The sequence below is a fragment of the Labrus bergylta genome, chromosome 11 (genome assembly GCF_963930695.1).
Source record: "Labrus bergylta chromosome 11, fLabBer1.1, whole genome shotgun sequence".
Taxonomy (NCBI): Eukaryota; Metazoa; Chordata; class Actinopteri; order Labriformes; family Labridae; genus Labrus; species Labrus bergylta.
In genome coordinates this window covers 3,534,806-3,559,554 of record NC_089205.1, presented here as the reverse complement: position 1 = coordinate 3,559,554, position 24,749 = coordinate 3,534,806, and the positions used below count along the sequence as shown (strand labels likewise).

Here is a 24,749-nt window from a genome sequence, read left to right as displayed (position 1 = left end):
AGTAAGCACAGATCAGAAGACAATTATTTACACATCTGTCAGCTGCAGACGGACGATCAAATCTTTGGAGGAAAATATTATTAACTGATGCTGCAGCTGGTGGGTTATTCACAAGAGTCAAAACAGGTTCAGATACAAGGCGAAAATAAAACCAGCAAAACAATTTCACTCAAGGTCATTCTTTCTCCAGGGCTTTAAATGTTACGGCTTTCACCTGAGAATGACTTACACCAATACAATCTATTAAGATAAGATTTACTGAGGAAATAAATCCACTAAGAAGAAGAGTGTTTTTACCCTCTGGTTTCACACAGACTATAAAACATGGACGTAGTTTCAGTGACATCACTCATTGGTTTGTTAAGTGGTTTTGTTAAGCAATACACTACACTAATATTTATATCGTTATCAGAGTATTAACAATATTTTCTGATAAGGACATTTTGTTAACAGGACATGTATTGCAGAAATAAATAATCAGTATATCACATCATCAAACAAGGCACAATCAGAATTAGGGATGTTTCTAGGTGAAATATGAGTTGATGAAACACAAATTCAGACCAATCGACTAGTCTAAAGGTAAGAAAACAATCAGAAAACAGTCACAATTTATTTAAAACTGTCCACAGGTAAACAATGTCACATTGTGGCTAATGTTAGCACTGCTCCATCGTAGAAGCCACAGTCTGAAAAAGTGAAATATTTCACAGAAACCATGCAGACCATAAACTTGAAAATGCTGAATCTATTAAAAAATCAAGAGAGAAGTAGGGTAAATTTCTCTTTAAGCTTTTTTAGCAGTCAAGCTCCCCCTTCTGGTCATTAGAAAGATTGCAGGTTTTAGGCACCTCCAGATCAGAGTCACTTTTGGTCCTAGAGGTCTCGTCCACTGTTAATAGAGTTAATGCTAGTTCACTACCAAAGTAAGAGACGCATTAAAACTCTAACTGGATGAAAAATGGAAAGTGGAGGTATCACCAGAGTTTAACTTTAATGCTAACCTCACAATTATTTAAATCGCACCTTTAATGGATCTTCTTTTTAAACATTGCTGTACATATATAAACAACACAACTTCAGAAGGTCAACACTTTTTTATTTTTTATATTCAGGTCTAATTACAGATTTTTTTCCTGAACTGTTTATAGGTTCTTGTTTAAATTTCACATATATTTTTATCCCTGCACGGGTTATGTACATTTCTTGTATAAGTCTTTTTTAATTGCACAGTTTAAGTTTGTTTCATCTAGGGGTATTCTTTAAATCTTTTTTTTCAGGTTAATATATATGTATGAGGGGGGGGGCGTCTGTTTTGTGGTTAACTTGTAACAAATGTTTCATGTCATGTACGTCTTTGTAACCTGCTACTGGATGCTTTGAATTTCCCTCTGGATCAATAAAGTATCTATCTATCTGGAGTTATTATAGCGTGTTTCCTCGGGGGCGATGAGCTTGTGTACCATATTCCATGTCAAGCAGTCAAAACACTTGTCACATCACAAACTGAAATCAGTGACTGGAAATGAAATAATGTTTGAATAGGATCAGGCTTATGTAGTTTAGAGCCAGAGGGTCATCACAACAGTTTAAAACTCTGAGTAAAATGCAGATGAGGAAAATGTTCTTTATGGGAGACGGTAGTTAACAAAAGCTGAAGGACAGTCAACTTTGAGAATTTGTACCAGTCCGTGCAGATGATTTTATTGAAAGCAAAAAAATATGATTTCACCTGAGAACAGAAAGGAAGGAGTCAAATGTCAACAGGTAACAACATTTAAAATACAGGACAAAGTTGAAAAACATAAAACAGAATAAATTATAAATGTCTCATATTTTGTGTCTGGCAGGTGGAATGTAGTCAAAGCCCCTTTAAGGAGATTTTTAATGAAACAGACCAACATGAATACTGATGCCTCTTTATGAGCTACCAAAGCAAACGAGACCAGAGAGTCAATGTCAGACAACAAAGAAACTAACAGCACACAGCAGAAACAGACTTTTTTACAATTTCCACAGCGAAGATTCCTGATGAGTGATATGTTTCACTGTAAAAATAATTTACACATGAACAGGGTAAAAAGAGACATAAGAGGTACCGCTTAACCACAGGGGGCGCCAACATCGACACAAACTGAACGTCCCTCACAGGAGCTTTAAAAGAAAAGAGTACAACCTACATTTAACGCCTATTTTCTGACCTTTAACCTGCCCCCCATCCTTTTTGTGCTCTTCTCTGTATCTTCATTTTGTACATTCTCAGAAACTTAAATCATCTTCAAAAATTCCACTTATGCTCCTGTCATAATGGGGGGGAAAGTCCACTTTTTTTTTACCGCAGAGTGAGATGTCTGTTCTGAATCAGAAGGCTTTGTGAGGCTGAGAAAAGTTCTTCAAACATTACAGATGAATGTGTTCCCTTTGTTTGTTTCTGCACAGCTGCTAAGGCTCCCCCAGTTCTCCCTCCATGGTCCGGACCAGCACGTACAGCTCAGCCAGCCCGACTACAGAAGCAGCAATCACCGCTGCTATTACTCTCTGCAAAAAAGGGGCATCAAAAACAATGACATGAAAGGTGAGTTAACAACCAGAGCAGAGATCAGTATGTATGTAGTATGTATGTAATCCAGCACGGAAAACTAGAGCCTCATCAATATTCTCATATGGACAATGTTATCACCTGAAATGGGCCTACACTCATAGATCATTATCAGTGTTTTACCATTACATGCTGATGAGGACATTTTGTTAACAGGAAACAATGCATTTGTTTATGAAGTTTCTAAAATCCACTTTATTAGCCAACACATCAGTACTCAGGACATTATTTTCATTTAATGTGGGTATCAGTCTCATCACTCTTATACTTGATCTCTTACCGCTGCTGTGTCAGTGAACAGGTACTGACTCCCCATGTAGGAACAGGCGAACGCAGCGACCACTGTGACCAGGAAGTTAAATACTGTCAACACCACGGCTTTGGCTGAGCGCACTGGACGAAGACAATGAAAAACAGTTTACATTTTTATTTTATTTTTGACTTTACTACTATTTTTGTTGTATAGGGACATGTCTGTGAAGGCTCTCAGGCATCCACAAATATTTTTTTTTATCCAAAGGAAAACTGGGAGATGTTTCGCATATCATCTATAACTCTTCTCTCTGAAGTAGGGAAGTGAAAGTTTAGTTGAGTAAATGTCACCACCCTCGCTAGTCGGCACCAGAATTACAAGTCAGTGTAACAAATGATTGATATTATCATAGCTTCTGTTTCCTGACACACTGAATTTGTTATACGATATTTAACAGTGCATGTGTTTATCACACTCACCTTGCAGTCCAATATCTGCTAATGTTCCACTGCGACTGAGTTCCTGAAAACAAAAGGAGGATATAAGAAATAGTAAAACATGTGCAATCATTACTGGGCTTTGTTATCTTAACTTCACCACCACAAAATCTGGATTTTACTCTGCAGTTTTCAGAATTACAGGGGCTGCAGTTTAAAAAAACAATCAGACAATGTAAACTTCAACAGCTCAGTTGAGAACAAAATTTCTTCATTTAAATATAGATACATATTCTACCTTGTGTGACCAATTGTTGGATCATGAAACATTAAAGATGGTTTGAAGATTCAAAATAAACAGAAATGTACCTGAGCGTTGACGTTTCTTGTGATTCTGTTGTATTCCTCGTTGGCTAGTTTGGCTTTTATCTTCTCAAGACGAGCGACCAGCACGGGGTTCTGCAGAAGAACGAAAAGAAACAGTTTCATTTAAAACGTTTACAGTAATAGAGCTGCAACCACTGATTCTGTGTAATCCCTTAATCTAATGATCATTTTACTATAATAAATAAGTTAATAAAATGTCAGAAAGTTGTAAAGAAAAATGTTTATTACAAATTCCTGAACTCAAAGTGACAGTTTGATATTGTTTCCTTGTCTTTCCATTTACAGAATGAAGAAAAATGTCATAAATGAAGCTGGCACCAGAAAGTGTTCTTCATTTGTGTCAGAGAAATTCATTGAAAAAGCAGTTCTTCTTCACACATGCACAACTGTTACAGATATAGACTGACACATTTAACAAACACATTCACACTCACTCTGGGAGGCTTCACCACCTCAGGCAGGTCGAGGGAGCCGTCCTCCAGAAGCTCATGCAGGTAGAAAGGGTGTCCTGGAGAAAAACAGTCAAAACAAGGTGCTAAAAATTATATCAGCAGTGTATATGGAAACCATCACTTCTAGTTTTAATATCACAGAAGAACTCTTGTTGCCATTTCATTACAATAGATTCTGTTTTTGAAATAATATGATAGATTTTTTTTACATTTGGGAAATATATAAATAATTTTCCCATAAGGAAAAGTCCATTAACATTGCTTTTCTTAAACTAACTCAATGGTCAGTATTTTGGACGTCATTTTGTTTTTCTAGCAGTTTCTTCTGTGCGATGCTGTCTTTGTTTCTGAGGTACAAATGTCAAACTTTTCAAAATTATTCAAAATACCCAATTGCCAAAGCTAGCAACGTTGCTGCTCATGCGACTTTTCAAAGTGATCTTCGGAATATTGCTTTTGGTAAAAGTAAACATTTGGTATCGGCCCGCTCTCTATCATCTCACAGTTCTTATTGATATCATCTCCTTTCTCCTCTGGTTAAATTTCCTTAGTCTGATTAAATCCTGTCAGGGTTTATATTAGTGTGGAACATTTAACCTAGCTGGTCAGGCATAAAACAGGCCAGTGTCTAAAATGACTTTTTTCATCACAAAATCAAAGTTCCTTGTCAGAGTGTAACCTTTTTATTTAAAAGAGCCTGTATAATAATTGATCATAAATCTTTTTCCTTTATTGATAAGCTCACATATAACTGCTCTGTCCCTTTTATTAGTGATGACGAGTCCTTTTTGCAATGCCATTTTATGTCACATCTCATGTAACACTCTTAATAGTTACAGTATTTTGTATCCCTCTGCTCCGCCCACTTTAGCAGCCTCACACCAATAAAATCTGTTGTTAAATGTCAATCAAGATCAGTCATTGTGATTGGCAGTCAGTTTTAAAGCGATATGATGCTGCAACCTTATCAGGGCTATTTTACCCATTTTATATGTATAAGTATGGCCCATTTAAGTTGGCAGATAAATAGATATTTAGCTAAATGGCTAAAGAGATAGATAGATATTATAGAGTTACGTTAACATTAAAATAATGTACCTTTATCCTGGAGGTATTTCTTGAGCTGTCTTGCTGTACTGAAGGACAGAGTTGTTGGTTCTGATTTTTTCAGTGTCTCCTCCAGATCTTCTCTCAGTCCTTTGGGAAGAGCTGAGTGTGTGTCTTCTAGTAATCCTCTTACTTTATTTATAAATGTATTCCCGACGACAAATGCAGAAGCCATGACGAGGAAACCCGAATTGATCGAGTTATACACACCTGTTTTGGAGCTTGTTCTCAGTGTAGAACAACTGTACAGTGTACATAAACTACATAGAAAAGGAGTCAAAGATATGTTTAGCTATTTCATACACTAAAGTCTACGTTAGACGGCTTATAAGAAATATATGTGTACCAACAAGAAGGCAGCCATGTTGCTTGTCTTGTGACGCGATGACGTCACGCGCATGACCATCTGTGTGAAATTGTATTTTTAATCGTACATTTAAAATTAAATATAAATTCATGAAAATTATTTTCAAACTTTGAATGTTGATAATAAGTGAATAATACAATTTTCCAATACAAATTTAAGTCATTATTGCTTTGTAACGTTACATTACATGTGAGTCTTTATGGTGCCTTCATGGGCCCACCAAGGCTCGTAAAGCCGGCAGTTATATATTTAAACAGACTGGACCAGTGATATAGCAGCTTTTCCTTTTAAAATTATTTTGGAAAATAAATTCTAAACTTTTCTTTACTATCAATGTAACAGAAGGATATTGCCAGGTAATAGTATTATTACTATTATTATTCTTACTGTAATCTGTTCTGGACATGTTTAGATTTACAAATTATCCCTGCACTCATGTTCACTTCATATGTCTGTCTACTCGCCGTTTTTATTGAATATTTTCTGCTGATAACAGGCTACACTCATGCACTTTAACTTATAGTATAAGGGACATAGGGAGATTGCACATCTCCACATGTCAATACTGTCCATTTACAACTCTGTTTTTGCACATTTACATTTAATATTTAATATTTTAGACTAGTAATGCTAAGTTAAATCCTGGTTGTATATATTCACATTCTTAGTTTTGATATTTTTTATTTTTAGTGCTTATTTACTTTGTATTTAATATTATATTGTGTTTAGATTTGCTAATATTGTGTTTTTTTTTACTAATATTGTGTGTGTGGATAACCTGCTGCTGTAACACCACAATTTCCCAGTTTGGGATCAATAAAGTAATTCTATTCTATTCTATTGTCAAAGCAAGCTGAAAACCTCTTGTTCGAATTAAAGTTTGCTGTTACCATTAATAACATTGTAAAAAATGTGTTAAAGAGCTAATACACCAGAGTTGTCTTTTGTTAAGCTTTCAGTTATTGTAAATACGACTCTTCTTTCCGTCCCTGAAGGTATCACAAACACCCCTCTGTAAATGCGTGTGAGAGAGCGTGTCAGGTCTGTAAAGATGGCGGCCTGTGCTTTACGCAGAGGCTTGCTGAGCACTGTCAGTAAATACAACAAGAAACACGCACACAGGATACTGAGCGCGGTTGACAGCAGCAGCGGGTTTGAGGTGTACAGACCGAGGGTACAATGCCGAGCCTGCGGACTGTCCGGTGGTGTCCAGCAGAGGAGGTTTATGTCGTCACGGTAAGAGACGCAGCCAGTGTCCTCCTCTGTCAATGCTAACATGAGCTAACATGCTAACAAGACTTTAGCTCAGGAAAGAGCTCTTCAAGATGGCCCCTTAAAGACACTGACTAACTTCATGTTGAGTGGAGACATTTGTCCAGCTATTGGCAATATTATGATCGTTGTGTGCAATAATTTAACAGTATTTAATCAGGTAAGTACAGTTGTCCTCTGTTGTTCATTAGCTTGCAGGGTAACTAGCCAACATGGATTGAGCAACACCTGACCATCTGATCTGACTGAGTCAATCCAGGTTCAACTATAACACTGTTAGAAAAGCTTTGTTTATAAGTAGCATGATTATGATACAACAGGACTGAAGCAATAACATAAAGTTTATCTAACAGGCTTTAAATGAATGCTTCCCTTTGTCCTTACTTTACTTTAGTATTACTAATGTTGATGTTGATAATTATTATTATGTATTGTTTACAAAGCACTTAAAGGCTACTATTTTACATTTAAAAAAAATAAAATAAACATAATAGATCAATGGGAAAACAGACAGTTTATAATATTTAGTTAATTAACAAACTATACATTTTGAAAGAAATGTGCTGGAGGAGCCAAATAAAGCCAGAGGGGCTCGTCGAGTGGCCCTCCTAAAGAGAAACATGTAACACAGAGACATATTATTAATGTAGTCCAAGCAAAAACAATAACGCTAACAAGAACACATACTCAAGAAGGTGTAAAAGAAAGCTAAACAAGAAAGAGACAAATTGTAAACAATTAATGTTTGTACCTCCTGCAGATAACCAGAGAGGCACAACAATGAGTAAGCATGAAGTTGACTGTCCCCTGTGTTCATTTATGCAGAAAAATTACCAAGTGGCTTTTCTTTGTAAATGATGTGGTTTTATACATTAACGTTTTTCATGAGATTTATTTTGGTGTTGGGTTCCCTGATCAACACATTGAAAACATTTCCTGCCTCACAAAAACCATTACAAAGTGTTGTGTCTTTGTTTACATCTATTTTGACGTTATGTGACATAATTAATGTCCAGTCCAGCGTATAGTGAGCTGCTGTTTAGAACAAGTGATGCATTTATTTTTATTTCTGCCCAATGATTGACAATCTGTGATTTTGTCATTCATTGCTTTAACCTTTGGGCTGGCTCTTGCAAGCTTTCTGCAGTTTTTAAACATCTGTGGAGATGGCTATAGCACTATACTTTGTGCAAAAGCAAGCGGCTACTGCTGCTTTGTATTACTTTTATATGTCTTTTTTGCAATGACAACTCTTTAGGTGATAAGATTCAGTGTGTTAAAACTTTACCACTTTATTTCTCCCCTCTGAATTCTTGTAGCACATGTTTTGCGATCGTGTTATTCTGCTCTCAAACCGTGCACGTCACTCAGGCTTCATCCAATACAGTTTATGGTGCAGACTGTCTGTCTGCTTGCACACCATTACTTAGCTTTTTCTTTTTTTTGGTTCACTCAACCTGGTGGTGATCACAGCTTACAGACTTAGTGCTAATATAAGTAACGGGGGGGGGGGGGGGGGGTAGTTAGGTCGACTTTGCACACAACTGATCACTGTCGAGTCATTTAGACTAATTTGTTGAAAAAAAAGTGTTGATTAAATGTACATGTCTTTATCCTAATGAGGGTTGTGATGTTTCAGCAGTAATATAGCTACACTCTTCAAATATTTTGGCTGCATAGCAGCAGCAACTTGTGATTCTAGGAATGGGACTTGTCTTAGGTCTTAAAGATCTCATATTCTGTCCTTTTTGGGGTTCATATATTTAATCTATGTACCTACTTTTGTACGTTCACAATAGATAAAGTTCTAAAAAAGTGTCTGTTTTCATGTACTGCTCCTCCTTGCTCCCTCTACGCTCTGAGTCCGTCAGCTACACTCTGTTGAGCCCACACTGTTAGACCTCACGTGGGCCAAGTCTGCTCTGATTGGTCTGCCGATCCACTCTGTCGTTATTGGTCAGTTGCTCAGCACGGTTCTCTCTTTTACCATGTTGGGAATGCAGCCACTGGCTCCGTCTGAGGGGAGCATAAACATTAGCACCTTAGCACTACTGTGCTACTGCAGGCTACGGCATATCGTGGGCGTGCTACAGAAGTTAATGGGCGTGCAGCATGAGCTGCAGGGCTTGCCACAACGGGCCAATGGGCTTAGATCAGTGATCTCACACTGACAAAGACGTCACACTGACAAATTTTATCAAGGGGTGCTAGAACCGAGCGTTACATGCAGCTAATGCTACAGCTAACAGGAGGACGTAGGAGAAGCCGTGTTTCCGTGGACTTTGAATTTTTGCACATAGATGTGACTAAACATGCACAGGACACTTGGAAAACACACTAAAGAGCATATAAAACCAGAAAAAGCATAATATGGGACCTTTAATTTGAAGCTACTGTGAGGACCTTAGAGCTTTTGTTGATCTTGTGAACAAAGTGGTGGATCTTACCTCTTTGCTGATCCTGTTCTGTACATGTGTCAGTTGAGTTTTCTAAAAAGAATACTGTCTTCCTGTGGTCTTGTCAAACCTCATCACCATTTTTATGCCTTTATTTTAGAGATAGTGGGTAGAGTCAAAAACCAGGAAGAGAGTGGCGAATGACATGCGGGTAAGGAGCCACTGGTGGGATTCGAACCCCAGGCCGTACGCCTTTTGAGGACTTAAGCCTCTGTAGACTAATTTTTAGTCTACAGAGGCTAGTTTTAAGTTAAGAAAGCACTGGGAATAGTCAAAATTGAGCAAAATGTATTTAAAATTGTCTGCTTCGAAATGATGTCAGATTGGTTTGCATAGAGTGGATAACATTATCAGTATTGCACCGCCAGCCTGGGTCCTTCCTTCAGGTTAACGTTCCCAGCCCTGTGCTAAACGTGATCAGGGATGCTCCGGTCAGTATGCCAGTTTAACCTGACACAACCTACATTAGTTTTATCTCGATTTTAAAGATAAAAAAAAAAACTGCCAAACCGCTCTGTTCCTATGAGATGGTATTCGTACACTGAGCTTGTTTACATCCAGGTAGTAGAGTGAAGGGAGCAGGCGTTTGAAACAGAGCACCAGCAGCACTGGCTAGTGGTTGTGTTGCAGTTTAGGCATAACATATGACCGGCAAATAGGGCTTGCATGTAAATATTAAAAAAGTATTTAACAGACTAGTAATTCTGGTGCCGACTAATGAGGGTGATGGTGTTTTACTGTTTTCTTGACTTAACACATCATATCAACATCACACGAAGACAGGAACCAAATGAACAGCACAATAACGTGGAGAGGCAAAGTACAGGGAAAAATGTTGTTTGCATTGTTGTTGTTGGCATTGTGGACAGAGCAAAACCACAGCTCTGACAGAACATGGCATATCGATGCTGTTCTGTGGTCATTAAGTTCATTTTAAAATCTGCCGTACTTTCAATAGCCCCCCTGACCCTGTCATCACCGCCACAACTCTGTGGAAACACTGTACTGTGAATCTGTTTCATGGAAAAGGTCAACAAAGGCTGATTTGGCAGTGATTAAAGGCAAAAATCTATTTAGAGATGATCAATCTTCTAGCTGATGGTCTCATCCTCTTTTGTAAGTCAAAGAGAGACTACCGTCTTATTTTCAATTTGTTTCTTTACCAGATAAAAACTACTTACAGAAGCTTTAATTAACCATAAATAAAGTTACAGTAAGAAATAAAATCTGATTCTAAATACAAAGAAATCAGCAGAGTGTGCTTGTGAAATATATCCTCTGAAAGGGAAGTAATGGTGGGTGTTCATGTGGGTTAGAGCCCTTTCACTGGTTGAAATAGCAGAAGAGATTTAGCACTCTCACTTGAGTTTATGTAACCTTTCCTTGTGTAATCATATCTTCTGTCTTATTGCTGTTGCAGCAAACTTTTCTTAAACATGAAGCTAGCTCCCTGGCACAATGACCTGCCTTCACTCCTCCAGCGTGGAAGGGAAAGCACAGCCCTTGGATTTATTGGCAGGGGGAGTTGTTGACCAGTGGCTGGCTCAGGCTGGTTTCTGGGTTTGCAGTGGGTTGTCTATATTTAGATCTGATTATCTCTGGCTTCACAGTGTATTGACTTTTCTCAGATTGTTGTAGAGGTAAAAAAGCACAAAGCTCAAGTTGAAGAAGTTTGGAAGAGCTGCGGCTGGCTTTGTGCTTTTGTTACAGTATGCAGAGGGAAACATCAATACATTCTTATATCTTTACGTCATTTATTATATTACATACACAAAAAATATTTTTATTTGGGATAGCTTGACGCGAACCTCCAGCGTACTCCGGAGAAAATAGACTCGCTGCGTATTTGAAACGGAGCAGAGCGCAGTGCCGTCGGTGGCACACGGCGGAGACGGACCGCAGCGCGCGCTGTGTGAACACAATGATTGACTAGAGTGGAGGCTAAGTACAACGTAGTGCACGGCGCTGACGGACCGCGGCACGCACAGAGTACGTGTGAATTGGGCTTTAGAGACTGGCAGGTTTAATGTCATTCCAGAGGAAGACCGAGTTTGTTTGTTGTGTGAGTTAGGAGAACCTGAAAACGAGATTCACTTTTTGTTTTACTGCCCGATGTATGCTGACATCAGGGATGTTCTTTTTAAAAGAATGTCTTCAATTTATGTTGATTTCTTTTGACTAGACGAAACTGGAGGATCTTAAAAGGAGTTTGAGTTGCTTCGATACCAAAACCAGTATTGGAAACTTCCTCATGTACAACTAAGGATGGAGGATCCATACCAGTTTCAGCAAATACATCAATCTTTGCACAGTTCAGATACCCACACATAAAAAGCAATACGTTTCAGTGAAAATAATTTATTCGTTTCTTCGTTCAAGCTGGTAAACAATATTAAGCTGTACTGTTCTGCTTGGGGCATGATTCATGTGTCCTGAAGCACGGTCCGAGATGTGAACGCAGCCGTGCAAACACAAGGAAGTGGGCCGCTATATGACACAATTTTAAACGAAGAAGGTTGTTGTTGGCGTTTCAGGAATATTAAAAACATCCACAGTCGCAGGATGGACGTCGTTGTCTGTTTGAGACAATTCGAGTGGTTGCTATGGTTGCTGCTTCCTCTTGGCGGATTTGCAAGCCAACATGCATGGCGCCATCTACTGAATCGGACAGTGTACATAGGCAAGTGCGCTCTGAGTTGCAGTCTGTTCTGGGCGTCTACCAAAGGGGAAAAAGGTTTTAAACTATCTTCATGTGTGATGATTTCCAGCAAAATCAGCTTCTGTAGAGCTTGTTTTTGTACCATCTGTTTTTGCAATGTGGAGTTTATTCTCCTGCAAACTACTGTGACTGTAGTTGAGCGCTCAGGCTACAGGAATATGGAGATAGAATTGTCTCAAAAAGATATAGTAGCATCCTGCAGCAGTCATAGATGGTAAATTTGGATAAAAGCATCTGCCAAATACCTAACCATAACCAGTGGTGGCTGCACAACACTGCCATCTACTGGTTTTTCAGGGGAGGGTGTATTCTCATTCGAATTCGGGGGTATTTATTTGTGGATTGCAGGGTGCGGGAAGAATGTCGAAATGATATCTCTATACAGGGATAGTTAATACAAATATAAACCCCGCAAGTCTCTCTGCCCACCTCCACTGCTCAATTGTTGTCTTTCACTTTTCACTCAAACCATCCCACCACAAGGTTTATGTACTGACAGTAGTTTTCTGTAAATGCAGATTATGAACTAATCTAGCACAGGAAAGTGATTCACACAGATATGAATTATGTTACAGACACACACACAGAAACCAATATCGGTTGGACCATATTTCTCAGAGTAAAATCAGGTTACCTTGTGATTATTCTTGTGCAATATGATGAATATGATATGATATGCATAATGTTAAATCCCTCTCTCTCCATACAGTATATCCAGCTCCATTAATCCCTACTCTTCATCTCTGTTGTGAAGATTAGCTTCACAGGGAGCACAGAAGTATGCGTGTTATTTATTCCAAGTGACCAGCTGTTGTTGTCAGTGGTAATATGTAGTGTGTGTGTGTGTGTGTGTGTGTGTGTGAGGACATGGAGATTAGGTTGAATAATGTTCCTGTTTGTTGACATCTGACGGCTCGAGGTGTTTTATTCAATCTTGTCAAAGTTGTGATTGAGATTACGTTGCAGGATTTCTTCCTCCTGTATGGATGAATGTAAACCGTCTCTATAGGAGGAAAATCCTGCAATGTTTTCTCTTTACAGCTGTGGGATTTTCTGCTATGAGAGTTTCCCCTATATGTGTTTGTACATATATGATGTTGTTTTGATCACAGACTGCATGAAGATCTGTATTTTTAGTTAAGATCATGTTTGTTCTACACAGTCACTGAAACATTTGTACTTTAGGACAAGGGAGACGCATTTTATTTGTTTAATGAAATAATGAAAAAAAATGAACTAAAGAACTGTACATAAACCCACAAAGGCATGGTGCAGTGTGTCATTGTGCCTGTTTTGGCAGGAACAGGCCTGAAGGGAAGATTTTGGAGACAGTCGGAGTGTTTGAGGCCGTGAAGCAACATGGGAAATATGAAACAGGACAGGTAAGGGACTCACACACATCACATTCTCAATCAATTTTATCACATGTTGCTGTCTCTCTTGTCTTTTAGTTACATTTATAATTGACTTTTTTTATTGCACAAAAAGAGTCGCCCCTTAATATCTCTCGAGACTCGAGTATATGAGTATTGAGTGTTTGATTTTGTGTATTTTATTACAAAGCCTTTTTTTCATTTAAAGTAAGGGGCAAAATGTAAGAAATAATTTAACATTACGGTGCAGACCCGTTGTGGTCTGTTTTCATCTTTTGATAATTCCATCACTTTGTGTTGTTTTGATTGATTTGCGCGATCCAGTCAAGTGTTTGTAATCCAGTTTGATTTCTGCTGTCCCAAACATGATGAGTTGTAATCTCACACTTGTTGTCGTGCTCCCCTCAGCTCTTTCTCCACAGCGTGTTTGGCTACAGAGGCATCGTCTTGTTCCCGTGGCACGCCCGACTCTACGACAGAGATATCACCCCTCCCATGTCTGACAGGTAAAGCTCCACCTGAGGCCGCAGGCTGCACCACACAGGATCGGGTTTTCATGTTTTGTGGGTTACATTTTTGAACTGACTTTGTCCCTCTCCTCTCAGCAAACCAGACCCCCCCGGAGCACATGGCTCCAAAGAGGTAAAGGGGAAGACCCACACCTATTACCAAGTCCTGATTGACACCAGGGACTGCCCTCACATAGTAAGTGTCTGTTTGTCTCCACCTCAGGAACAAAGACAACTACATCCCCTCTCACACACAGCTACAGAAAGAAACAAGAGACCACTTCACATTTTCCTTAGAAGATAACACGCTGAGAATATTGTCTTTAGAAGTTGTGAGAAATGTTGTATACAGTAAATCAAAAATGTATATTTTACTATGTAATATCTGTAAATAGTAAAACTAGTGAAAAGGGTCATTTTTGCTGTGGTCTCTTGATTTTTTCTGCAGCTGAGTATTGTTTCTCAAATTATTTGAAAGGATTTCAGACGCACAATTCAGAGGATATTTGTGCTAACAGAACATTTTTGATATCTCACTAATAACCATGTTATTAGTGAGATATCAAAAACAAAAAGACCTTTTATGTAGTAACCAGTACAAGTCAGCATGGATACCAGTTCCTGATTTGTCAGAGACTTGATACTGATCTTCTTGTTTGACTGATTCTAAATAAATGTTGCATCATCACTTTTTTAATTTTTTAGATAAACAATATCAAATTGATAATTTCCAACAACTAGATTAATTTTGTCATCCTTACATCTTAATCAGAATCTGATTTATTGGCCAGGTATGCTTATACACACAAGGAATTTAACTTTGGTGAACTGTGCTCTCTTATGTACAGGTACAACATTAAATATCAACAATAAACATATTAAGAAAAGACGAATATTTACATGACTAAATATAAATATGAAAATTTGATCCTACAAAAAAACCCTTTTCAAATCTACTTGTAGACACTGTCGTTTGAGTTTATATTTCAGGGAGACAAACCTTCCCCTCTGTGGTAAATTCTATCTGACCTTGATCATTACTGTCTTTGTGTTTGACAGTCTCAGAGGTCCCAGACGGAGGCAGTGACGTTCCTGGCCAACCATGATGACAGCAGAGCTCTGTACGCCATCCCAGGTATGCAGTCACATACACAACGTCGTCCTGAACTTCCTCGGTCTGGTTCATGTAGTCACACAACAATTATGTCTGTGTGAAGGGAAAAGGCAGTCCCAATGGTGGTATCCACACCCCAATCCAGGGGGAGAACTGTTTGCTTACGGCTATTAAACTACAAACAAAGAAGAAAAAGACTTAACAAAACTCTTGAAGTAGAAGAGTAATATATATATATATATATATATATATATGTTCACAGTGCAGTATGTCTTTAGACACATCAAACATGTTAAAGAATATAAGACGTCTTCATCCAGAGAAGCCAATCACCAGTAAACAAGTGTTCAACAACTTATCCTCGCTGTTTTAAAAAAAGCCTCTGAATGTGAAAGCAGAGAAAGTCTCAGACGTTACCTGAGCTAATAAGGCTGTGCACTCATGCAGCAGTAGAGTACCCTGGCTCCAGGTATGCATTTAAAGTGCTCAAATCTCACTACAATGTCCCATCCTGAGTTCACATTAGAGAGTATGTGGTCCACTGTGGTCTGTGGAACCATTACAGCCCTAGCTGGCACTACAACTTATTTCTAATTTCCATTACATATTATTTTTCTACTTCAAAATCTGTATTCCAATGTTCTGCTTTTTGTTTGCAGTCCGAGCAGTATTGACCAATCACGTATCAGGCTTACGGAGCAGACTTTGGTGTCTGCAGAAAAAACAGTCCGTATAGAGATAAAAAGCAAAATCAGGCAGAACACATCCACCATCATTTTCTGTGTGGTTTATATAATTCTCGATAGTTATAATGGGTTTTAAAAAGTGATTTTCTTTGCCATGTGATGGTGTGCCTTTGTTTTTCAGGTCTGGACTATGTGAGCCATGAAGACATCCTGCCCTATAACTCTGCAGAGCAGGCTCCCATCCAGCACGAGCTGTTTGAGCGCTTCCTCATGTACAACCCTGCCAAAGGTAATTTTTTATTTATTTTATTTAACCAGGTTGGTCCCATTGAGTTTAAAAACTTAAACACACTTTTTCAAGACAGGTAGCAGCAAAAAACACAAAGTTTCAGACGGAAATACAAAGAGAGACACAGTACAATTTACAAAGCACAACATTTAGGATTAAAATAGAACCATCTATGAGTTATATCTGGGAATCAGTTGTTCAAACTGCTGAGCTAAAACATCGACATCCTTTAGAATCTGCTTCCATGTCTTTCATTTTAGTGATCACTCCTCTACACACTCCACTTCAGCTTTTTACAATCATTCTGCTATCAGAGGTTAAAAATGATCGCTTGTGACGGGTTTTACTTTTTGATTGACTTGTGCCGTTGGAATTATTTTTATTTCATGTAGACAGAATACATTTCACTTTTAGAACCGCACACCTAGCATGCTAGACAGGCTTTCTCCTTTAGCATGCTACAGAGAAGTTATCTTTTTTTTAAACTGAAAGGCAGTTGTTGTTGAACGTGATGCACTAACCGACGAGGAGACAAGCCCGGGTTGTGCTTTTACAGAATTTAATCAGAGTAACAAAACCGAGAAATGAGGAGATTGTGGATTAATGTGGTTAGACACTTTGGACCTCTCCTGTCCTGTACCTCAACCCCACTTCAAAAATAACAAACTGTGCCTTTAAAACACAACGCTCACCTCTCATCTGGAGACATTTAAATTACAGATCATGATATTTTAAAAAGACGTGGAATCTTGCAGGGTCAAGTTTTAACAAGACTACGTCCAGATTCCTGTTTGGCTTTCTTTCCATCATGCTCCTGGAGGACATTTAGAGGAAGAGAGCAGAAACAGAACTAGCTAGCAAAGCTTTTCTTATTCTGATAGGAGAGAGAGTGGACAGATATTTAGTCAAAAAACACCATTCATTGCAACATTTCACTCTGGACATAAGCGTTTGGAAATTTGGAGGATACCCTGCAACTCCTTACTTGTAGTGTCAGCTTTAGTTCAGCATAAGAGCATGTTTCTAATGAACAGATGACATGGTAGAAGTCCCTGTGTTTTCAGTAAACACATGTCTGTATGTCCCTCCTCTGTAGCTCCTCCATTCACAGCCAGAGATACCCTGAAGGCGTGGCAGGAGAAGAACCACCCCTGGCTGGAGCTGTCAGACGTCCACAGGGAGACCACAGAGAACATCCGCGTCACCGTCATCCCCTTCTACATGGGCATGAGGGTAAATGAGCTGCCAGAATTCTTGGAATAAAACATGCTTAAAAAAAGCTGCTGCTTGAAGTTTGTCTAACTCCATCAGAGTAATTTTGGATCTGACAGGCGAGACTCTTTTTGTGCTTCAGTTGGTTTTCTGTCTATTTGGTCCTGAAGTTTATTTAAAAACTGATGGAAGTGTTTTCTCTTGTTCTCAGGAGGCTCAGAACTCCCATGTTTACTGGGTGAGTAGCAGATTTTCAGACCATCATGTAACACTCTTTTACAGTATTAAATACTCAGAAGTCTTAAACATCAAGACCAAATTGGACTCGCTGTATGAACATGTTTGTGTGTTTGTTTTTTGCCTGCAGTGGAGGTACTGCATCCGTCTGGAGAACATGGGCAACGAGGTGGTGCAGCTGAGAGAGAGGCACTGGAGGATCTTCAGCCTGTCAGGAACTCTGGAGACGGTCAGAGGCCGTGGAGTCGTCGGCAGGGTTAGTAAAGCATGAATACAGTAACCAGGACTGAGCGTTAGTTCTTCTGATGTTTTTTCCCCTTCCGTCTAGCTGATCTTCAAAAACGTCTTATCATCTCTTTTATTTTCCCCCACAATTCAGTTTTCCTATTATTTTTTTATTCTTTATTTAAATATAAGTTTGGTGATTTTATCCAGCATATACTAGTACTATTTGTTATATTCTTAAAACGGTCTTGACACACAGACAGCAATCAATATATAATTTCTTCTTAGTATCTTTTATTTTAATTTATCTTACTAAGTTCACAGTACCTATCTATAAAATGAGAATCAGTCATAACACATCGCTCTATTTTAATTATTATCTGAGGCCTTCTTCAGACTTCATTGACAGGGCAGCTAAAAAGCGGCAGGAAATGTGGTGGCCAAGGCCGGGACTTGAAGTTCAACTGATCTAGACCGGCGCTCCCAGTGTTCTTACTTTTAATCACAATGCAGTAGAGCTGCAAGGTTTATCATTTTACCTTTGCAAATGCAATGTATGCAATGTCAACACTGTGACCTGTTACATGTCATGTTACTACTTTTTAGATGCTTGACGCAAAAGATCAACTCACTGGTTTCTCTTCTTCTATGGATAGTCTACATGAAAAGTCTGTCTGGTACCACATTAGTGGAGAGCATCACCAGAACACTGTTGACGTACCGCTGTGTATGCAGAAATTTGCCTTTTCACTAACTCTGCCATATTTACAGAAATGTTTATTAATGTGGACTGTCCCTATAAAAAAATGTAAAAATGCACGCCATGCTGCTGCTGTCACAGTTAAAATCAGCAGTATGTCCCAGTTGGTCGCTCAGTTACAGACTGAGCCCTGCAGTGTGGCACAGATAGTGTTGTCGAGTGAATCTCATGTAGTTTTGGTACCAAAGCGTTGTCACAGTATTTCTACAATTAAGACAGTGTGCAGGAGTTTTCCTTCAATTTCTGTTAATTAGAAACAAGAAATTAACTCAGGTAATGCAAAGAAACTGAACAAATTAGTGTCCTGAACATAAGACCTGTATGTTGTTTAACTTTGTCATGGTGTGCTCGTCATATTGTTGTGTCACAGGAGCCGGTGTTGTCTAAAGAACAGCCTGCCTTTCAGTACAGCAGCCACGTGTCTCTACAAGCCCCCAGTGGGCACATGTGGTGAGTCCCTGCTTCATATTCCACCATGGCATTGATATTTGTCAAAATTTTATGACTTATTTGAATAACTGTTAAGCTGTTTTTAAATACTATGACTGGCATTTTTTGTTGTGCACTTTAATTAAGTCACTGTTTGCCCCATTGTTTTCTTTTTTAGGGGGACATTTCGTATCGAGAGAACGGACGGCTCCCACTTCGATGTTCGCATTCCCCCTTTCTCCCTGGAGAGCAACAAAGACGACAAAGCGCCCCCTGCTGGCTACACATTCTAACCACAAATAGCCACCTCCAACTGCGTGTACAACCCCGGACACACTTTCAGTCCTGGTCCTGTCTGGGTTTTTGTTTAAAATCCTCCTCATGCCTCAGCCTTCAGCATAAGACTAGCGACAGTCAGGTTTATGCAAAGGGAATATATGTATCACAATTTCCAGATCATCTCCTCATCAGGTCGCCCTTTTTCCTGAGTGAGCACAACAGCAGTATGACATTGATTCAATCACATAAGGTAGAAAACGGCCTGCAGTTTGTGCGTCTTCACTTCATGCTGAGTTTGAAGATGTGCACAGTCAAGTGGAAGAACATTGGAAGGCAGGGAGGGCAAATATTGTTGCCATGCTGAGCTGCACATGTTTGCATCAAATAGCTGAAATATCGAGCAGGATGTTTCTTGTCTGGGAATTTTTTTCCCTGCTGAGTTCTGAGTTCATGAAAAGAGCATTGACTCTGGTTGAGCGTCACACTGAGGCGGCAGCTGGAAACACAAAGCCATCACTTCGACTTCATGTCACAAACTCCTCCCGCTGATGTTCTCCTTTTTAATCTCTGAAGACATGACTTTTATCCTGGACTTCTTCACATCATGTTTAATTTTGACATTATTCTATGAAAGTTTAGTAAGTTTAATCACACCCCAGTGAGTCACTTGTGAGAGGGGAATCAGATTGACGTCAGCGCCTGTATTTTTTTTTTCATTTTTACAATATTGAAGCACAGGAGGATGAATCTTAGCAGAAAAGGACTCTTAATCCAATCTTAATCAAACTGAACCTCTGAAAAAATCAAGAGAAGAAGAAAAGTAATATTTTTATCAGGTGTAATTTGTGATACTCCCGTCATATTGTTTAAGGAGGCTCTATCTTATCTTTGTGACGACACTGTAGCAGCTGTCAAGCCTCTGAGATGCAGCTTTATTCAACCCATTAGGTCACTCTTCACACCTTAACTGCACACTGCTCTCTGTTTAAATGATCACAGTTTCATAAAAAGACTCAACAGCTCCAGATGTAACACTAGTATGCAGACCTCATGATTATAATATTTGTATTTCAGAACATTTTTGAAGGGATTTTGTTCCTTTTGGACACGGAGAACTACTTCTCTTAAAAACTTTCTTCTAGAAACTCTAAAGTTCAATCCACTGTGCTTCAGTGTTGAGAAAGATGAAATTAAAAACGATAAAGTGAACCCTTTTATTAGAAGTGAACTGTTTGTCTTAACGGCCAAAAAATATCCCTTCCCTTGCTGGAAAAGCGGTAGGGAGCGGGTCTTAGCTGTCCTGGGATAACATGCAGCATACCGTAAAGTAATTAAACAAAGCGGCTAGCAGCCAGAGTTGTGTTGTGAGTTGGTGTTTGTGTGTGTGAAATGTCTACTTTCTTTTCTCTCTCTCTCTCTCTTTGTTTTAAACACCTGAATGAAGTCTTCATCCTGCACACATACAAACATGCCGTCTGTCTTTTGTTAAGGCTGAGCGCTTGACTTTTCAAACTTCTGTGACGAGAAACATGAGCCTAAAAGTTCTCTGCTAAGGTGAGGAAGAGAAACTAACATCTGTGTTTTGATAAGTGATTTGAAGCTACTATGATGGTTAAAAGACTACTGTAAATAGAGATGTAATTAAAGGCTAAACTAATAAATATACCTTTTGAAAAATAAACCTTCACTGTGCATGTTTGTGTCGTTAATGCATGAAGCTGCGCTTTAGTGAAAATCAAACAAATATCAAAATCTGTTTGAATACCACAGCAACAAAAATATTGAAAACTATGACACCATATATTGGGTAGTTTATCATTTTAATTACCAAATGTAACGTCCTCATGCTACTACTAGTTTCAGCTTTTATGTTTTATATAGTTTATATTTTAAATAATATTGTAAAGCACATATATTAAATAGGTCATCATTGATTCTGCCTCCACCAGAGGGCGGTGCAAGTCATGTCGCTCTTCTGGCTCCATGTAGAATAAAGCAAGGGCCTCCCACAGCCTGCGACCCCTTGGGGGCTCCTGACCCCTATTTGTGGAACTACTATAATAGAGGATGATCCTTGAGATATCAATTACTGCTTTGAGTCCTGATAGGATGAATGTCTAGCTTATTGTCTAAAGGACAGAATTAAACAAAGTATATATTGTTTCTTGTTTTCCATGTGCAAAAGTACAGCATCTATTTTTTAAAGAAATGCAACTGAGAGAATACACAGTAATATTTAATATGTACTATCAGTCCAATCCACTTTATTTATGTAGCACATTTTGAAAGCATTGACGTGTATTGAAGTGCTGCACAGTGAATAAAAAGCAGAAATAAAAACACTGCAAAATATATAAAACACAAAAGAACAGAACTATGGAGGCCCTTGAAGTACCAGAGAGTAAATAATGTATCTTGTGCAAAAGGTAAAATTCTAATGGAAACAAGTTGTTTTCTTATTTTTAAACAAATTTTTTAAAATCTTTTCTGACAAGTTGTTCTTTTATTCACACAAGTGAAAACAAGTTTTTAATCTTGTATGTCAAGTTATTATCTTGTGGGACCAAACTATAATTTGTAGCCCAAGTTATTTACTTGTCTGAATCTTTGGCACGAGGAAATAATTAAATTACATGTACAAGATACGTAGTTCCAATAATTTAATTATCTTGTAAGCAATACACATTATAGATATATATCTTGTGCCACACAAATTTAACATTTCACCTTTTGGACTCCTGGGGACCCATACATATCTGTTAAATAAATACATTCATAAAGAAAGAGTTATTTAGAAATAAGAATTCAAAAATGCCTCTTAAGTAGAGTCAGAATAGAATCCACTATAAAAGACTTAAATATTAACCAATAACTATGACCTGCTGAAAAGCAGGAACAAAACTTCAAACTAAGTCGTAGGATTTGGTGAAGCGTCGTGTTTCACATCTGACAAGTTTAGGTTCAAACTGACGGTCCTGGTGATCCGACAGCCCTCCCCTCCCTCTCTCCCTCCGATCTCTCTCTCCTCCTATCTCTCTCTCTCTCTCTCTCTCCTCCGCCTTCTCCTCCGTTCTCGCTCCTCTCTCTCAAGTCCCTCCCTCTCCTCCCCACTCTCACTCTCTCTCCTCCTCCTCCTCCTCCTCTCTCTCTCTCATCCTCCTCCCTCTCTCCTCCTCCCCTCTCCCTCTCTCCCTCTCTCTCTCTCCCTCCCTCTCTCCCTCCCCTCCCCTCTCTCTCTCCTCCTCCTCTCTCTCTCTCTTCTCTCTCTTTCTCTCTCTCTCTCCCTCCTCTCTCCTCCTCCTCTCCTCCTCCTCTCTCTCTCTCCTCCTCCCTCTCTCCCCCTCTCTCTCTCTCTCTCTCCCTCCCTCTCTCCCTCTCCTCCCCTCTCTCTCTCTCCTCCTCTTCTCTCTCTCTCTCCTCCCCCTCCTCCTCTCTCTCTCTCTGTCTCTCATCCTCCTCCCTCTCTCCTCCTCTCTCTCCCTCCCTCTCTCTCTCCTCCTCTCTCTCTCTCCTCCTCTCTCTCTCTCCTCCCCCCTCTCTCTCTCTCCTCCTCCTCCTCCTCTCTCGCTCTCTCCCTCTCCCACTCTCCTCCTCTCTCTCACCTCCTCCCTCTCTCCTCCTCTCTCTCCCTCCCTCTCTCTCTCCTCCTCTCTCTCTCTCTCCTCCCCCTCTCTCTCTCTCCTCCTCCTCCTCTCTCTCATCGCTGTCTCTCTCCTCCTCTCTCTCTCTCTCCACTCTCCTCCTCTCTCTCTCTCTCTCCTCCCCCCCTCTCCTCCCTCTCTCTCGCTCTCTCCTCCTCTCTCTCTCTATCCTCCTTCTCCTCTCTCTCTCTCTCTCTCTCCTCCTCCTCCCTCTCTCCTCCTCTCTCTCTCCTCCCTCTCTCTCTCTCCTCCTCTCTCTCTCACTGTCTCTCTCCTCCTCTCTCTCTCTCCCTCTTTCCTCCTCTCTCTCTCTCCTCCCTCTCTCCTCCTCTCTCTCTCCCTCTCTCTCTGTCTCCCTTCCTCTCTCTCTCTCTCCCTCTCTCCTCCTCTCTCTCTCCTCCCCTCTCTCTCTCTCCCTCCTCCCTCTCTCCTCCTCCTCTCTCTCTCTCCTCCTCCCCCTCTCTCTCTCTCTCTCTCTCCTCTCCCCTCTCTCCTCCTCTCTCTCTCTCTCCTCCTCCTCCCCCCCCCCTCTCTCTCTCTCTCCTCCTCCTCCCTCTCTCCTCCTCTCTCTCTCTCTCCTCCTCCTCCCCCCCCCCTCTCTCTCTCTCTCCTCCTCCTCCCTCTCTCCTCCTCTCTCATCTCTCTCTCTCCTCCTCCTCCTCCCCCCTCTCTCTCTCTCTCCTCCCTTCTCTCCTCCTCTCTCTCTGTCTCTTGAGCTCACATGCACACCCTGCGCGCTCCCTGAGCTCAGAGCTACAGCTGAACAGAGGGTGTAATACATAATTCAGTCCCAGTACGGAACACCTCACAGTTTCTCCACCTTCCCTGTGAAACCGCGGAGCCGCTGCAGCCTCAACACAAACCCCGGGACCGAGACACCGACGCGGCTACTCTCCTTGCTCCGGAGCGGATGGAGGATCAACCTTGGAGAAGGACGAGGGCGGTGTTTGTTGCAGGTTTTGCATGACTTCCAGCGGTCGAGAAACAACAGACAGTCAGCTGCGATCTTCAGGAGACGTAAACATTGCCATGCCCTGATTAATGCGCCACCTCCTCTTGTCATCCTCCTTCTCCTCCGCCTCCTCTTCCTCCTCTGGTCCAGGACAGAGGGATCTGTTTTAGGAGGAACAGAGGAGGATGATGACGCAGCTGTCGGAGGTAAATATTTTGCAGACGTGGTGAAGTTGTGTTCGGGATAGGAGGCTGCAGCGGGCCACAGTCCTGCATTCTGAGTATCCTTGCATCCTGACTCTGCTGTGTCCGTGTTTTGCGGCCATGCTGCAGGCAGCGTCCTCCGACCTGTTCCCGACTTGATCCTCTCTCCTTTGGATTATAAACAACTTCTCAAAAGAAGAAAACTACTTGGCCAGCCTCTCTCTGTTTTCAAGTATTATTTTGTGCTGTAGGACCATCCACGACTCTGTTTTCTGAGTGAAAATTAACATTTTATGTGCAGAAAATAGCGATTTTCTGTTCTAAATGCTTCACTCTCCAGCCCAAAAACTGCGTGTTTCCTAAAAAGATGTAAGCAGCTGCAGATTTTAATGAGCAAAGCATCTCTCCAGCATTAGTCAAACCTCCTCTGCATGACTCCTCAGTGGGACCAGTGTTGTCATTATCACAGATCACGTTAACGCAGCACCATGGGGGCCAAGCAGACCAAAGGCCAGGAGCCTGGAGGAGCCAGCCCGCAGCACAGCTGGAGGCGGACGCCCACCAAGGAGCGGGGAGACATCCTGGCCTCCCTCATGCTGAAGTCAGGGGACAGGCTGAACCGTGGGGGGACGCCGCCGCCGCCCTACCAGCGACGCATCGGTATGATCCAGGAGATGATGCTGATGGCCAAGCAGGGCAAGCAGGACGAGGCCACGGAGATGCTCAGGACCCTCCGACAGGTAACTGCTGAGAGTGTGTGTTTATGTGTTCATGTGTGTGTGTGTGTGTGT

General features: G+C 40.4%; 3 protein-coding genes across 3 annotated transcripts in view; 2 read left to right on the top strand and 1 right to left on the bottom strand.

The window, feature by feature from the left end:
- Positions 1 to 1,082: 1,082 nt before the first annotated feature.
- tmem199 (transmembrane protein 199) lies at positions 1,083 to 5,619 on the bottom strand. The gene is made up of 6 exons (XM_020650967.3): positions 5,227 to 5,619; positions 4,111 to 4,184; positions 3,659 to 3,748; positions 3,332 to 3,374; positions 2,880 to 2,992; positions 1,083 to 2,538 (listed from the first exon to the last, which is right to left on the bottom strand). The coding sequence occupies exons 1-6, from the start codon at positions 5,408 to 5,410 to the stop codon at positions 2,443 to 2,445; spliced, it is 600 nt and encodes a 199-aa protein (XP_020506623.1). The 5' UTR covers positions 5,411 to 5,619; the 3' UTR covers positions 1,083 to 2,442.
- A 1,005-nt stretch (positions 5,620 to 6,624) lies between these two features.
- Positions 6,625 to 20,843, top strand: poldip2 (polymerase (DNA-directed), delta interacting protein 2). The gene is made up of 11 exons (XM_065960385.1): positions 6,625 to 6,838; positions 13,356 to 13,431; positions 13,831 to 13,928; positions 14,028 to 14,127; positions 14,991 to 15,066; positions 15,913 to 16,020; positions 17,117 to 17,253; positions 17,444 to 17,470; positions 17,600 to 17,725; positions 18,825 to 18,904; positions 19,062 to 20,843. The coding sequence occupies exons 1-11, from the start codon at positions 6,654 to 6,656 to the stop codon at positions 19,174 to 19,176; spliced, it is 1,128 nt and encodes a 375-aa protein (XP_065816457.1). The 5' UTR covers positions 6,625 to 6,653; the 3' UTR covers positions 19,177 to 20,843.
- Positions 20,844 to 23,510: 2,667 nt separating this feature from the next.
- lrrc75a (leucine rich repeat containing 75A) overlaps positions 23,511 to 24,749 on the top strand; it is a 47,541-nt gene continuing 46,302 nt past the window's right edge. Inside the window, exon 1 of the mRNA XM_020650972.3 lies at positions 23,511 to 24,698. Coding sequence (XP_020506628.2) covers positions 24,447 to 24,698 — 252 coding nt within the window. The 5' untranslated portion in view covers positions 23,511 to 24,446. The remainder of the gene's footprint in view (positions 24,699 to 24,749) is intronic.

Bases quoted from the DNA above. Each gene is read 5' to 3' on its own strand.
- tmem199 (XM_020650967.3), bottom strand. From the start codon at position 5,410: ATGGCTTCTGCATTTGTCGTCGGGAATACATTTATAAATAAAGTAAGA. The intron at 3,375-3,658 runs GTACATTTCTGT...TTTTGTTTTCAG, and splicing joins CAAGAAACGTCAACGCTCAG to GAACTCAGTCGCAGTGGAAC. The intron at 2,993-3,331 runs GTGAGTGTGATA...GTCTTCGTCCAG, and splicing joins AGCAGATATTGGACTGCAAG to TGCGCTCAGCCAAAGCCGTG.
- poldip2 (XM_065960385.1), top strand. From the start codon at position 6,654: ATGGCGGCCTGTGCTTTACGCAGAGGCTTGCTGAGCACTGTCAGTAAA. The intron at 13,432-13,830 runs GTAAGGGACTCA...TGCTCCCCTCAG, and splicing joins GGAAATATGAAACAGGACAG to CTCTTTCTCCACAGCGTGTT. The intron at 18,905-19,061 runs GTGAGTCCCTGC...TTTCTTTTTTAG, and splicing joins GCCCCCAGTGGGCACATGTG to GGGGACATTTCGTATCGAGA.